Here is a 15172-nt window from a genome sequence, read left to right on the forward strand (position 1 = left end):
TGAGCTAGAACTTGATAGTTGCCTAAATCAAAGGAAAGGAAGGGGGTAGCCTATTACGTTCCATTTAAAAGTTTATTTATTAGATGACCGGTTAAGTTGAAATCTGAAATGTACACAGGCCTGTACAAAGCACACTTAAGAGGCCAGCGGTTACAGGGTCTGAGGTGTCATTTAAGTGAAAAAAAGATAATGTGTTTTTGCCTTGGCCTTTATCTTAACATAAAGGGATTGGTACAAAGCAGGAGGTGTTGGAGGTAGGTAATTGCATTGCCAAAAAATATTATTTTTTGTATTTTCTGTGTGTCAATCTGCATAAAAGTTTTTTTCTTTTTAATTCTTTAATTCTTTTCTCTTTTTAATTCTTAAACCTTTTTTCCCCTAGTCTTTCTGCACTTACTAGGACTTCTGGTACCATATTAAATAAAAGTGCTAATAGTATTTAGTCTTGTTTCCAGGGGAAAGCTTCAACATTATACCATTAAGTATGAAGTTTGCTATAGCATTTGTTTTTAATAAATATTCTTTATCACACACTTGTAAAAATGTAACAAAGGACGAGGTGTTTTTTTTTTTAATGTTAGTCATTAGTTTTTGATGTAGTGTTTGTGTATAACATCCAGTGCTTATTGTAGTACATGCCCTCGTTAATATCCATCACATGCTAACCCAGCCCAGGTTTGTTTGTTTTTTTTAAAGATTTATTTATTTGAGAGTGTGTGCATGTGTGCAAGTGGGAGGAGGGGCAGGGGGATCGAGAGAATCCTCAAGTACATTCCCTGCTGAGCGTGGAGCCTAATGTGGGGCTCCTGAGATCATGACCTGAGCTGAAATGAAGAGCTGGCCACTTTACTGACTGCACCACCCAGGTGCCCTACAAAGAACCGGGTGTTTTTTATTTGTTTGTTTAAAATTCCAGTGTATGGCCAACTAACACTTAGATAAAGTAAAGATGAATTACTAAAAAAATGAAAACGACATCTTAATTACAAGCCCAAAATTTTTACAAATTTGTAAGATATAAAATCACTCTGTCACATTGTTGTAAATGTTGCTAATACTCTCAATTTCTGTATGTATCTCATTGTACCAATAATAGTTTGAGAACTGGCCTTAGTCTTTGGACCAGCTTTGAGAAACATTGCCTTAGCAGATTAAGGGAATTCTCTTTTTCGCCTAGTTTTTTTTTTTTTTTAAGATTTCATTTATTTATTAGAGAGAGAGATAGCAAAAGCAGAGGAAGGAGCAGAGGGAGAGGGAGAAGCAGGCTCCCCGCTGAGCAGGGAGTGAAACTCGAGGCTCAATCCCAGGACCCTGGGATCATGACCTGAGCCAAAGGCAGATGCTTAACGGACTGAGCCACCCTGGCACCCCTTTCCTAGTTTTTTTAAGAGTTTTTGTTTTTAATTTTTTAAACTTTTTAAAAAGTTGCAAGTACAGTATAAAGATTTTTCTTTTTTTTTAAAGATTTTATTTACTTATTTGACAGAGACAGCCAGCGAGAGAGGGAACACAAGCAGGGGGAGTGGGAGAGGAAGAAGCAGGCTCCTAGCGGAGGAGCCTGATGTGGGGCTCGATCCTAGAATGCTGGGATCACGCCCTGAGCCGAAGGCAGACGCTTAACAACGTGCCACCCAGGCGCCCTTAAAGATCTTTTTTCTTGAACCATTTGAGAGTGAATTGCTAATCTAATGACCCATCTCCCCTGATTATTTTAAGATATTTTCACTCCATTCGTCCAAACAGGAACGTTCTCCTGTATAATTACAACATAACCACCCACATCAGGAAATTAACTTTGGCATGTTACCACCATCTAATGGTTAAAGCCCATTTAAATTTCCCTAATTGTCCCAATAATTGCCCATTTGAGAATCACGTGTTGCGTTTTGTTATAGTGTCTCTCTAGTGTTCTTTGGTCTGGAAAGATTCCTTGGTCTCTCTTAAACTTTCATGAACTTTACAACCATCAAGTGGTGTACAACTTTGATTTATCCCATAACTCATGATTATGAAGGTGATATATGGCAACCTTCTTCAATAAAAAATTGCTGTTTTCCTTTTGTAATCAGCAAGTGTTTGTGGGGCAGTACTGTGAAATCATGTACACATCCCATCTTCATCCAGTTTGGGATGTATTTATGTCAGTATAGATTCATGCTTATCTATTTTATTCAATGAATTATCTTCTGTTACTGTGATTTTTTTATTTTTGATGCTCAAATTATTCCAGATTTAGTCAATGGAATCCCTTTCAAGTGCACTTATGTGACATTTTGACAGATCACTGTTATTCTTTGAGCACCTCCTTGTTTTCCGGCACAGATGTGTTCCAGGCTAATCTTCTACTTTCTTTGCCTCAGTCTTGGAATCAGTCATTTCTTTTTATTTTTATTTATCACACTTCTTCTTTTTTACTGGGGAATAGTATTTAGAAGCTAAAAATAAGGTGGGGGTGCTAGGTATGCCTGTTGTTATTGATATTGCAACTTGTCCCTCTGAGTGGACGGGGCTAGGTAATCTGTGTTCACGCCAGTAACTCTAATTGCAGTCCAACACAGCAGAGTTCATTCTCGATTTCTCCCTTTTCATATTTGTAATTCCTTTATTTTATTTTTTAAAAAGATTTATATATTTGAGAGAGAGAGAGAATGCAAACAAAGGGAGGGGCAGAGGAAAAGGGAGAGAATCTCAAGCAGACTCCTCTCTGAGTGCAGAGCCCGATATGGATCCCACGACTGCACCTGAGTGGAAACCAAGAGTAGGATGCCCAACTGACTGAGCCACCCAGGCGCTCCTGTAATTCTTTTGTTTAACAGGGGAATTACTTCTTTGATCTGCCCTCCGACATATAATCAGTCTCCTTGCCATTGTTCTCCTCTCTCTCATGTGGGTACCTGCCTCACCTGGCTGTGCTTAGACACCCTCTGCTGGGCCCTGCCACCACAGTTCCAGTACTCTGTGTGGGGCTGCCTGTCCCTTAGCTCCCCACTGTGCAGGTGTATTCTGTACCCCTCTTGGTCTTTGTATCCCTTTGCTGGGCTACCTCCCCACTCTGACATGGAAGCCCTGTTCACCATGCCTGGGCTGCCTCCATAGAGGATGCTCCCTTCAGCCCCCTCAGGCTCTGACTCTCTGGGCCAGGCTGCCACATGTGTGGTCACCCTCCTCACCCCACTCTCATGCCAGGCCTTCCCTTTGTGTGGATACCCTTTCCACCCTGCTCAGGCTTAGTCTCGGCCGTACCAGGCAAGCCCTATGTGGAAGCCCTCCCTCTCCCTTCAGGTTCTTCACCCTGCTCTGCATCACTGCAGGCCCTCACCTTCATGCTTGCCTGCCTTGCTCTGTTCAACTTGGTAATTTTAGGACTAAATTGTGCAGGGAAGGGAAATAGAAGGGGTGCTAGAAATGTTTTAATAAAATTACTGTGTTTTGGGATGCCTGGTTGGCTCAGCCGGTTAAGCATGTGCCCTCAGCTCAGGTCATGAACTCAGGGTCCTGGGATCAAATCCTGCATCTGGCTCTGCTCAGTGGGAGTCTGCTTCTCACTCTGTACTTTCTCTCTCTCTCTCAAATAAATAAATAAATAAATAAATAAATAAATAAATAAATAAAATCTTTTAAAAAAATTACTGTGGTTTTACAAGTGCTTTTCTATAGCATATGACTTTTGTCCTTTATCCTGCTAATGTGATTAATTATACTGATTGATTTTTTTTGGTTTTTAGTTTTTTTTTCCTGTAGATGAGGAAATACTTAAATTTTTTTAAAATTTAAATTCCATTTAGTTAACATATAGTGTTTAGTTTCAGGGGTAGAATTTAGTGACTCATCAGTTGCATATAATACCCAGTGCTCATTACATCAAGTGCCCTCCTTAATGCCCATCACCCATTTACCCCATTACCCCACCCACCCCCTCCAGCAACCCTCAGTTTGTTTCCTACAGTTAAGAGTCATTTATGATTTGTCTCCCTCTGTTTTTATCTTATTTTATTTTTCCTTCCCTTCCCCTATGTTCATCTGTTTTGTTTTAAATTCCAGATATGAGTGAAATCATATGGTATTTGTCTTTCTCTGACTGACTTATTTCACTTAGCCTAATAACCCTCTATTTCCATCCACATCACTGCAAAGGCAAGATTTCATTCTTTTTGATGGCTGAGTAATCTTCTGTTGTATATATATATACCACATCTTCTTTATCCACATACTGATTGATTTTTGAAAGTTACAGCAATCTTGCATTCCTGGAATAGACCCAACTTTGTTGTGATATATTATTCTTTTTATATGTTGCTGGGTTTGGATTTCTGATATTTTATTTGGGCTTATTGCATCTATGTTCAAGAGTGAAATTAATCATCCTCCTTGTCCTGTTCCTTCTCTTCCTCCTCTACTTCTCCCTCTTCTCTTCTTCCTACTCTTCTGCTTCTCCCTCCTTAGGTTTAGGTATAAACATTGTATTTGTTTCCTAAAAGGAACTGAGATATATTCTTTTTCTATTTTGTGAAAGGTTTTTTGTAAGATCGGGGTTATTTCCTCCTTAAATATTTGGTAGAATTTCCTGGCAAAGCCAGCTGTGTGTTTTTTTTTTTTTTTAAAGATTTTTATTTATTTATTTGACAGAGAGAGACAGCCAGCGAGAGAGGGAACACAAGCAGGGGGAGTGGGAGAGGAAGAAGCAGGCTCTTAACGGAGGAGCCTGATGTGGGGCTCGATCCCAGAACGCTGGGATCACGCCCTGAGCAGAAGGCAGACGCTCAACGACTGTACCACCCAGGCGCCCCAGCCAGCTGTGTTTTTTTGTGAGAAGGTTTAAAATTATATATTTGATTTCTTTCAGATACTCTGTTTATTGCATCAATTTTGGTAGATTGTATTTTTCTTTCTTTTTTGAGAGAGAGAGTGCGCCAGCCCGCACAGAGCAGGGGGTGTAGGGGGAGAGGGAGAGAAAAATCCTAGGCAGGTTCCATTCCCAGCGTAGAGCCAGATGGGGGGCTCGATCCCACAACCCTGAGATCATGACCCCAGCGGAAATCAAGAGTTGAGCACCTAACCGACTGAGCCACCCAGGCATCCCAGTAGATTGTATTTTTCTAAGAAAAATCTATTCCCTCTAAATTTTAAAGATGCTTTTGCATGAAGTGTAATATTCTCTTACACTTTTTTTTAAAGATATTCTTTTAAAATTTGTCAGAGAGAGCACAAACAGGGAGCGGCAGGCAGAGGGAGAAGCAGGCTCCCCACTGAGGAAGGAGCCCACTGTAGGAATCTATCTGAGGACCCTGGGATCATGCCCTGAGCTGAAGGCAGATGCCTAACTGACTGAGCCACCCTGGCGTCCCATCCTCTTACACTTTATGTATAAGGAGTCATTTAAATGTAGGACTTCTTTGGGGCGCCTGGCTGGCTCAGTCACTAGAGCTTGTGACTCTTGGTCTCACTGTCATGACTCTGGTGACTTCCCATTCAGTTTTCCCTCCCTTCCCCTATGATCCTCTGTGCTGTTTCCTATATTCCACATACGAGTGAAACCATATGATAATTGGCTTTCTCTGATTGACGTATTTTACTCAGCATAATACCCTCCAGTTCCATCCACGTCAATGTCCTTTGGTTAGTATTTGCATTTTTATCTTTTTTATGCTTTCAACATTTCTGTACATGTTTTAGATGCATTTCCTACAAAAATATTTATTTGGCTTTTGCTTTCTTTTAGGTAGCATCACAATTTTGATCTTTTGAGTAAGTGGGTCTGTTTATTTTTAATATAATTACTAATTTAATTAGGTTTAAATTTATCACCATGTGTTTTTTCTTTACATTTTCTGTTTTATGTTCCTTTTGCCCTACTTTCATGTCTTTTGGGTTAAATTTTAAAATTCTGTATTTCTCCTCTGTTAGCTTACTATTTGTACATTGTCTTACTATTATTTTAGTAGTTCCTGTAAAGATTACAACATGGATCATTGAATTAAAGTTTATTATTAGCTGGTTCTTTGACTTCTTCCTAGACAATGAGAGAACCTTAGAAGACTTGAACTCCATTTATCCCTTCTTTATATGCCATTTTTGTGGCTCTACCTTTTTTTTTTTTTTTTTTTAATGTCCTACCTTCTCTCTGGGATTTTCCCTCAGCCTTAAGAATACTCTTTAGTCTTTCTTCCATTGTGGGTCTATTGACAAATTCTCTTCACTTTCTGTTGGTTGAAATTATCTTTATTTCTTCTTTATTCTTGAAGAGGATTTCATTGAGTATAGAATTTTAAGTTGGTAGTTATTTTCTTTCACCATTTAAAATTTATTCCATTGTCTTCTGCCTTCCATTGTTTCTTTTGAGAAATAATCTCTCAGTAATTCCTTTAAGATTTTTCTCTTTGTGGGGCACCTGAGTGGCTTTGTCGATTAAGCATCTGCCTTTGATTCAGGTCATGATCCCAGGGTCCTGGGATTGAGCTCCGTTTTGGGCTCTTTGCTCCCTCTCCCTGCTGCTCCCCCTGCTTGTGCTCTCTGTCAAATAAATAAATAAAATCTTAGAGTAAAAAGATTTTTCTCTTTGTTTTTAGTTTTCACCAGTTTACCATGAAGTATGTAGGGGTAGATTTTCAGGTGTGTGTGTGTGTGTGCGTGTGCGCGCGCGTGCTTCTTGAATCTGTGGTTTAATACCTCTTTATCAGTTGTGGACATTTTTTAGCCATTGTTTTAGTAATTGCTTTTACTCCACTCATTCCTTTTGTAATTCCACTTACAGGTGTGTTAGATCTATTCCCTGTATGTGCTATGATTCTTCCCCTCTCATCTCTGTTTCTTATATTTTGTCTTTCTGTGCTTTATTTTGGATATTTGATTCTGACCTATCTTTTTGTTCACTATTTTTTCCAGCTGTGTTTAACCTATTAAACTTAGATATTGAATACTTATTTTCACTTTAGTACTTTTTATTTTCCAGATCTCCATTTGATCCTTTCATTATAGCTTTCAATTTTCTCTGAAAATTTATAATCTTGTTTTTCAGTTCCTTGAAAATGGCAAGCAGAGATACTTTAAAGTTACTCTAACCCCAATATCTGAATTTTATTGCATCTATTTTTGCTGGTTCTCATTTATTTATTGCCAGGTATACTTGGATTTTGGTTTGTTATAATTTTGTGCCAGATGGTATTTGCTTAATTGTTTATAGAAATAAAAAACTGAGCTACAGTCCCTTCAAAGACTTTTTTTTGTGTGTGTGAGATAGGGGAGGGGCAAAGGGAGAGGGAGAGAGAGAATCTTAAGCAGTTTCCATGCCCAGTGTGTGGAGCCAATGCGGCACTCAATCTCACAACCTTGAGATCACGACCTGAGTGGAAATCAAAAGCTTAACCATGGACGCTTAACCAGCTGAGCCTCCCAGGCACCCCAAAGGCTGCTTACTTCTAACTCAACCTTATTCCTGTGTTTTAGCCCTTTTGGTTTCCAACTCAAGTAGGATTCTATAGGGCAACTCTGAGTAGGCTCTGGACTGCGGTCTGTATCTTCCTAGGCATGTGAGGTTGTCAAGAGAACTGCTCTCAGTCAGTTGCCCTCAAGATATGGCAAATGACTTCAGAGGAAAAGTGGCTCCAAATGCTGGCCTCATTTCTCTGGACTTCCATCTTCCCCCAATATATGGCCTAGAAAATTTTTGCTATCTGGTTAGCCCTCTGTGCCTTAAAGCTTATGTCTTTAATATTTTGTCCAGATTTTTCTAATAGTCTTTACTGGAAGGATTGGTTTGTGTTATCTCATTTGCCATTACCCAAAGCATAAAGTCCCCATTCTTTTTTTTTTTTTAAGATTTTATTTATTTATTCGACAGAGAGACAGCCAGCGAGAGAGGGAACACAAGCAGGGGGAGTGGGAGAGGAAGAAGCAGCTCATGGTGGAGGAGCCTGATGTGGGGCTCGATCCCAGACCGCCGGGATCACGCCCTGAGCCGAAGGCAGACGCTTAACCGCTGTGCCACCCAGGCGCCCCTAAAGTCCCCATTCTTGGTTAAATTTTTAAAACTCTTTGCGGCACCTGGGTGGATCATCTTGGTTTTAGATCAGGTCGTGATCCCAGGGTCGTGAGATTGGGCCCCGTGTTGGGCTCCATGCTCAGCGGGTAGTCTGTTTGGGGGTTCTCTCCCTCTGACCCTCCCCCATGCTCACATGCTCTCTCTCTCTCAAATAAATAAATAAATAATTTTAAAAATTTAAACTCTTTTTATTATAGAGAATTTTGAACATACACAAAAATAGGCTAATATCATGAACCCCTGTGTACCCATTACCCAGTTAAAATAATCATTAAGCCTTGGCCATTTCTATCTGTATTCCTGTCCACCTCCCTTCATCCTGTGTTGAGGCAAATTACAGATGTCACATAAATTCATCTATAATATTTTAGGACATAGCCCTAGAAGATAAGGCATGATTTTTAAAAAACATAGCCCCAAAATTATTATAACATCTAAATAATAATAATTTTATTATTTTATTTCATTTTCAATTTTATTTTTATTTTTTATTTTATTTAAATTCATTTTATTAACATACAGTGTATCATTAGTTTCTGTTGTAGAATTTATTTTTAAATTTTATTTTATATCCAGTATAGTTAATATACAGTCTTGTATTAGTTTTAGGTATATAATACAGTGATTCAACAATTCTATACATTACTCAGTGCTCATCATGATAAGGAATTCTTAATGCCCATCACCTATTTTATCCATTCCCACACCTATGTCCCCTCCAATAACCATCAGTTTGTTCTCCAAATATTTAAGAGTCTATTTTTTTATTTCTTTTTTTTCTTTGTTCATTTGTCTGGTTTCTTAAATTCCGTACATGAGTGAAATCATATGGTATTTGTCTTTCTCTGACTTATCTCACTTAGCATTATAATCTCTAGTCCCATCCATGTTTTTGCGAATGGCAAGATTTCATTCTTATCTATGGCTGAGTAATATTCAATTGTATATCTATGCCACAGTTTCTTTATCTGTTCATCTATTGATGGACACTGGGCTGCTTCCATATTGTGGCTATTGTGAATAATGCTATAAGCATAGGGGTGCATGTGTCTTTTCAAATTAGAGTTTTTGTATTCTTTGGGTAAATAGTGGAATTACCGGACCATATGGTAGTTCTGTTTTTAATTTTTTAAGGAATCTCCATACTGTTTCCCACAGTGTCTGTACCAGTTTGCATTCCACCAATAATGCACAAGGGCTCCCTTTTCACTACCTTCTCACCAACGTTTGTTGTTTCTTGTGTTTTTGATTTTAGCCATTCTGACAGGTGTGAGGTGATATCTCATTGTGGTTTTAACAGTAATTTCTTAATATAAAGAAATCCAGTCAGTGCTGAAATTGCTTTATTAATTTCTAGTGTCATTATATTTACTGATGAGCCGCCAAAGTTAGTTTGTCCTTATATCGCTGATTCAGTTGTGAAGGCACTTTTTGATTTGGTCAATAATCACCCACAAAGACTGACTTTCATGTCCTAAGCTCCTCTTCACCTATCTGAAGCCTACCCATTCTTCAGTGACTAAATTCAAGTCTCACTTCCTCCATGGTGCTTGCCCTGGCCACTCCTCTGATTGCCTTAGCATTTATTATCTCTTCTACTCCTGTGGTATTTGGGCATATTATGTTGTATAGTATAACTTCTTACGATTGTAAACTGCGTTTGGGTAGGGATGTATGTACTGTATGTTTTGCATGCCAAATGGAGTCTGCCATCTTGTGGGACACATAGCATCTGTTTACCTCAGCAATTTTGAGAGGGCCAAATGAGGTAATATAAGAACTTTTCTTTTACCCTATATAGCTAAATTGTTGTTAGCCTAACCACTCTATGAATTCTGGACTACATTCTCTGTGAGGGCAGAGACCTGTGTTTCCAGAGCCTATCATAATGCTTCCCATAAAAATTAGTTGGTTTAATTTATCTTAGGAAATTTAGTCAAGTTCTCTCATTCTTGTCTACCAAATGATTAAAATAGGATAAAGTTAATGACCTACAGGAAGAAGTTAATTTTACCAAATATTTTATTTTCTTTTTTCCTCCCTCACAAATCTGATAGGTTTATCTCAACATGTAGTTACCAACTATAAGCAAGTAATTCAACTCTTGGAGGAGGGAATAGCAAACAGGTAACAGGTTTATTTGTTGCTGTCCTTCTTTCAGTCTCATTCTTCTTTCCTGTGTGCTCATCCCCCTTTGGAGTACTTCTCCCTGCAGCTTCCCCACATTCACAATCAGGAGGCCTTTCTCAGAACCATTTCTCAGGCCATTTCTCAGTAATGTACCCAGGGTAACGGGCAGTGGCTAAGATTTTGTGCATTTCTTACTAGTAGTAAAGCTGGAGTTTGTTCTGGATATAGTAATATTAGGCAGTAAGCCCAGAGTTATCCTTTGCTTTGTCTTATAACATATAACTTTTTGACTGAAGAAAAGATTCACGCCTGCATTGTCCTCTCTGTAGGCTTCATAGAAATAAGATCCAATGTCATTTAAAGTGTTTCAGAAAACCATTTTTCTTCTAGTTTTACATACTTGTAAAGACTCCCCAAAAAAGACTGTTTTGAATCTGCTATGAATAAGCACTGTAGACTTTCCTATAAGCTATTGTAAATTATGATAATATTTCATTATTGTTAGTTACTAGGAAATACCCAGACTGTTATTAGTATATGCCTGAAAGAATAGTCTTTTTTACCTGGAAAAAATGTTGGGATTTAGTCTTCTTTTTACCCTATTAGTAGCAAGTCCACGTTAATTGACCATAAAGGAAGAACTTTAAATTTAACATTCTACTCCTTGGTTTTCATGGAACTATCCTGGAGGCACTTGCCTCTGGTCTTCAGGATACCCTGGGTTCCTTGATCTTTAAGTGTCAGGCTTCACCTTTTCTGTCCTTGAGTCATGAGACCTGCCTTTGGAGTTTGACTCTTATTCAATTCTCTAGTTCCTCTAAGAACATAAGTCAATGACATGATCTTAAACTGAAATATGATTGACTTAGATTTAGATGAAGGGATGACTCCTGTGACTTTAAAGATTAATATTGCAATGAATTTCTAAAGAAGGTTATGAATTTCACCTGGCATTAAGTATGACATTGACAGAATTCAAGATCTCATTTCTGATACTGTAAGATTAATAATTACTGTTTAATCACATTTTACTTTCTCTGTCTTTGACGCTTCTCCAGTAAGCTCTCTACCTCCATTTGTCCTACTTAAATGGGTCTGTTTTAGGGGTATTCTTCCAGGTTGATGACACTCTAGTATTCCCCTTTTCAACTCCGATTTTTGCTTCTGTTGCTTCAAAAATGTTCTAATGTGGTTTAATATGAAGCTACACTGCCTTTTATTCTCAGATATCAGTACCTAGAATGCTGCTTTTGCCATCTTTGGACCACCCTCCTAACTAAACTGGACTAAATATGGATGTTTTATGATTCTCACCTGTGAACCTTGGCACTAACATTTCTTGTGTTCCCCATGGATTCTTAAGGATCCACCATGCATAAACAATACTTATCCTAATTGTTTTCCTTTATGTACACAGAATCACAGCAGCTACTCATGTTCATGAGGCCAGCAGCAGATCCCATGCCATCTTCACTATCTACTATACACAGGTTGGTTACCCCTTTATTTGCTTAGATTTCTTCCTTCCTAGTCCCCTTTGACTGCTTTCTTGTGTTCTTCCTATTTCTTTTCCTTTTTCCTACCTTTTCATTGACAGGTCCTCTCCTATGACCTAGTGCTATAAGGAGGACCCACATACACTCTACTAAGCCCTACGACAGAAAGGGTAGAGGCAGTTTCATAAAGACTAATCAAAATATATTCAACTTATATTTTACTTTTAACATTTCAAAGTACTTTTATATCTATGTGATCAGTATAAGCATTAAAATAAGAAGGAAGATTGGCATGAAAATAAGCATTAAAATGAAAAAGTAGAAGATTTACTTCTATTAGGAGTGAGTAGGTCAACAAATATTATCCCCCAAAAGCAACTATATAAACCTGGAAAAAACTGTCAAAACAACCATTTCTCTGCTCTAGAAAATAGACCAGAATCATATAATAGACCAAGACATTTATTCAAGAAAACTACTGAATTACAGGTAAGAATAGTGCACATCTGTGGTGTATTGCCTTGGGCTGTTCCCATCCCTACCTGTCTCTGTCAGTGAGGTAGTTCAATCAGGGAATGGAAGGTGGTGAAAACCAGCAACTTTGTTGCTACCACTGCTAGAGGAGTTCACTTGGTTTGGATCATTGTCAGAATGGCTCTCTTGCTGGCAAACTAACAAGGAGATCAGTGGCTCCATTAGCCTGAGATTGTAGGTCTGTGTCAGGCAAGAAATGAACTGGCAGATTATCTGGGGATAGAAACTGATGCAGCCATAGTGGGCTTAATAAGGTCTTCACATATCCTGTATTGAGCAGGACTTAAATCTAAAACTGAACTTTTAATGCATTTCCCAGGCCACACATAGATCCATCAACAGAGAATAGAGATCTTACTGGCTCGAGGTGTTTGATTATAACTTCTGACCAGTCTTTGGTGAACACTCAGCTATGCAGACAGAGGGTGGCCCCCAAAAGGCCAAGCTTAGAATTAAAAACAACTAAAGGATAAAACTGAAAAGAGACCTCTTTCGCTACATATTGCTGGGGAGATTTTAGAGATTTTTTTAGCCCAGGCAAGTTACCAGAGAAACCATACAACAACCACTACTACCCTCAAGATGGAAAATTCAGAATTCAGAGTTGTTGCAGTATGTTATCTAAAATGTCTAGTATTCAACCAAAAATTATTAGACATGCAAAAGGAAATAAGAAAGTACAACCCATGGTTGTGTGGGGCGGAAACGGTCAGTGGAAACTGATTCTAAGTGCTCCAAATGTTTGATTTAGCATACAAAGACTTCAATTAATATAAATATGTTCAAGGAGCTGAAGGAAACCATGTTTAAAGAATTAAAGGAAAATGTGATGCCAGTGACTCTAGGGAATTTCAATAAAATCATAGAAATTCTTAAATAAAATGGGGGTCCTGGAATTGAAGTGTACAATAACTGAAACAAAAAAGTAGTGGGACTTGAGCAGATACGAGAATGGCAGAAGAACTAGCTAACTTGAGTAGAAATCATCCAGTTTGGGGATGCCTGGGTGGCTCAGTTGGTTAAGCAGCTGCCTTCGGCTCAGGTCATGATCCCAGAGTCCTGGGATCAAGCCCCCCGCCTGGCTCCCTGCTCAGCGGGGAGTCTGCTTCTCCTTCTGCCTGCTCTGCCTGCCGCTCCCCCTGCTTGTGCTCTCTCTTTCTCTCTCTGACAAATAAATAAAGTCTTTAAATAAATAAATAAATCCTTCAATTTGAAGAAGATAGAATAAAAAGATTAAAGAAAAATGTACAGAGCCTCACAGACCTGTTGGACCATAGCAAATGTGTTAACATAAGTGTAATGAGGATCCCAGAAAGAGAAGAGAAAATAGCCATAAGAAAAATTTAAAAAATAGTGGCCAACAAATTCCAAAAGTTGTTGAAAATCATTAGTTTACAGATACTAGTATTTTAAGAATTCCAAGTAAAATAAACATAAAAAGATCTATACCTTGACACATTATAGTCAAATTGTTGAAAGACAAAAAGAAAATCTTGACTACAGCTAGAGAAAACTGACTCAGGATATACAAGAGAACAATTACATGATTAATGGTTGACTTCTTATCAGAAACATTGGACCCCAGAAGACAGAGTGCTGAAAGGAAATGAAACTTGTCAACCCAGGGCGCCTCAGTGGCTCAGTCAGTTAAGTGTCTGCCTTCGGCTTAGGTCATGATCCCAGGGTCCTGGGATCGAGCCCCACGTTGGGCTCCTTGCTCAGCAGGGATCCTGCTTCGCCCTCTCACTCTGCCTGCCACTCCCCCTGCTTGTGCTCTCTCTTCTCTCTGTCAAATAAATCAATAAATCGATCTTAAAAAAAAACTGTCAATCAAGAATTCCATATGCAGCAAAACTAATTTTCCCAAATGAAGATGAAATAAGAACATTCCTAGATAAAAAAAAAAAAAGAAAAAAACCCAGAATTCATTGCTAGCAAGCCTACCTTACAAGAAAACCAAATGAAATCTTTCAGCCTGAGAGAAAGCAATATCAGTAACTTAAGTCTACAGGAAGGAATGAAAAATGCTGAGAATAGGAAATATGTGGGTTAATATAAAAAGCTACTTAAATATATTTTCTTATTTTTTCTTCCAGTGTTATTAAAAAATAAGATTGTATAAAAGAATAATTATAATGCTGTATTATATATATCACATGTATATACATTGTCATACATAGGACACTAATAGCACAAAGAAGTGAAGAGGAAAAGAAGATACATTGCAGTAAAGTTCCTATATTTATAGGAATCAAGTTAGTATTTTGGAATTGATCATGTTGGGTTGTGATGCATATTGTAATCTGTAGAGCAACCACTCAGAAAGTAGGTCAAAATTATAATTCAAAAATTAGAAATTAAAATAGTACACTAAAAAGAATTATTTAACACAGAAAAGGCAGTGAAGGAAGAACAGAGGTCCAAAAAATACATGAGACACATGGAAAATAAACAGAAAAAGAATAGATACAATTCTGAATACATCAATAATTACATTAAGTTGAATGGACAGATAAAAGCAAAACTCAACTGTATGCTGTTTCCAAGAAACAGACCTTTTATTCAAAGATACAAGTATGTTGAAAGTAAAAGGATAGAAAAATATACACCATGTAGGGGCACCTGAGTGGCTCAGTTGGTTAAGCGTCTGCCTTTGGCTCAGGTCATGATCCCAGAGGCCTGGGATCAAGCCCCACATCGTGCTCTCTGTTCGGTGGGGAGCCTGCTGCTCTCTCTCCCTCTGTCTACTGCTCTGACTACTTGTGCTTGCTCTATCTTTCTCTTTCAAATAAATAAATAAAATATTAAAAAAAATATATACACTGTGTAAATAGTAACCATCAGAGTTACAGTATTATGTTAGTGTCAGGCAAAAAAATAAATTTTAAGACAAATATGTACTATAGACAAAAAGGGACATTTCATAATGATAAAGGGTCTGTACATCAAAAAGATGTAACAATTATAAATGTAC

General features: G+C 38.1%; 1 protein-coding gene across 7 annotated transcripts in view; it reads left to right on the plus strand.

Annotated features, from left to right (window-relative positions):
- Window positions 1–15172, plus strand: part of STARD9 (StAR related lipid transfer domain containing 9) — a 123855-nt gene that overhangs the window by 57846 nt on the left and 50837 nt on the right. For 6 of the 7 annotated variants that reach the window (XR_006775218.2, XR_006775219.2, XR_006775222.2 and 3 more), the window contains 2 exons: window positions 10096–10165; window positions 11586–11658. Coding sequence is in view for 4 of the 7 variants with exons in the window: in XM_045771576.2 (XP_045627532.2) it covers window positions 10096–10165; window positions 11586–11658 (143 nt within the window). In the remaining 3 variants the exon portion in view is untranslated. Of the gene's footprint in view, window positions 1–3916; window positions 4806–10095; window positions 10166–11585; window positions 11659–15172 lie in introns of those variants that run through there. The other variant, XM_087859113.1, reaches the window with a different exon arrangement.

This window comes from Ursus americanus, chromosome 36 (genome assembly GCF_024610735.1).
Source record: "Ursus americanus isolate L20-20 chromosome 36, mUrsAme1.1.p, whole genome shotgun sequence".
NCBI lineage: Eukaryota > Metazoa > Chordata > Mammalia > Carnivora > Ursidae > Ursus > Ursus americanus.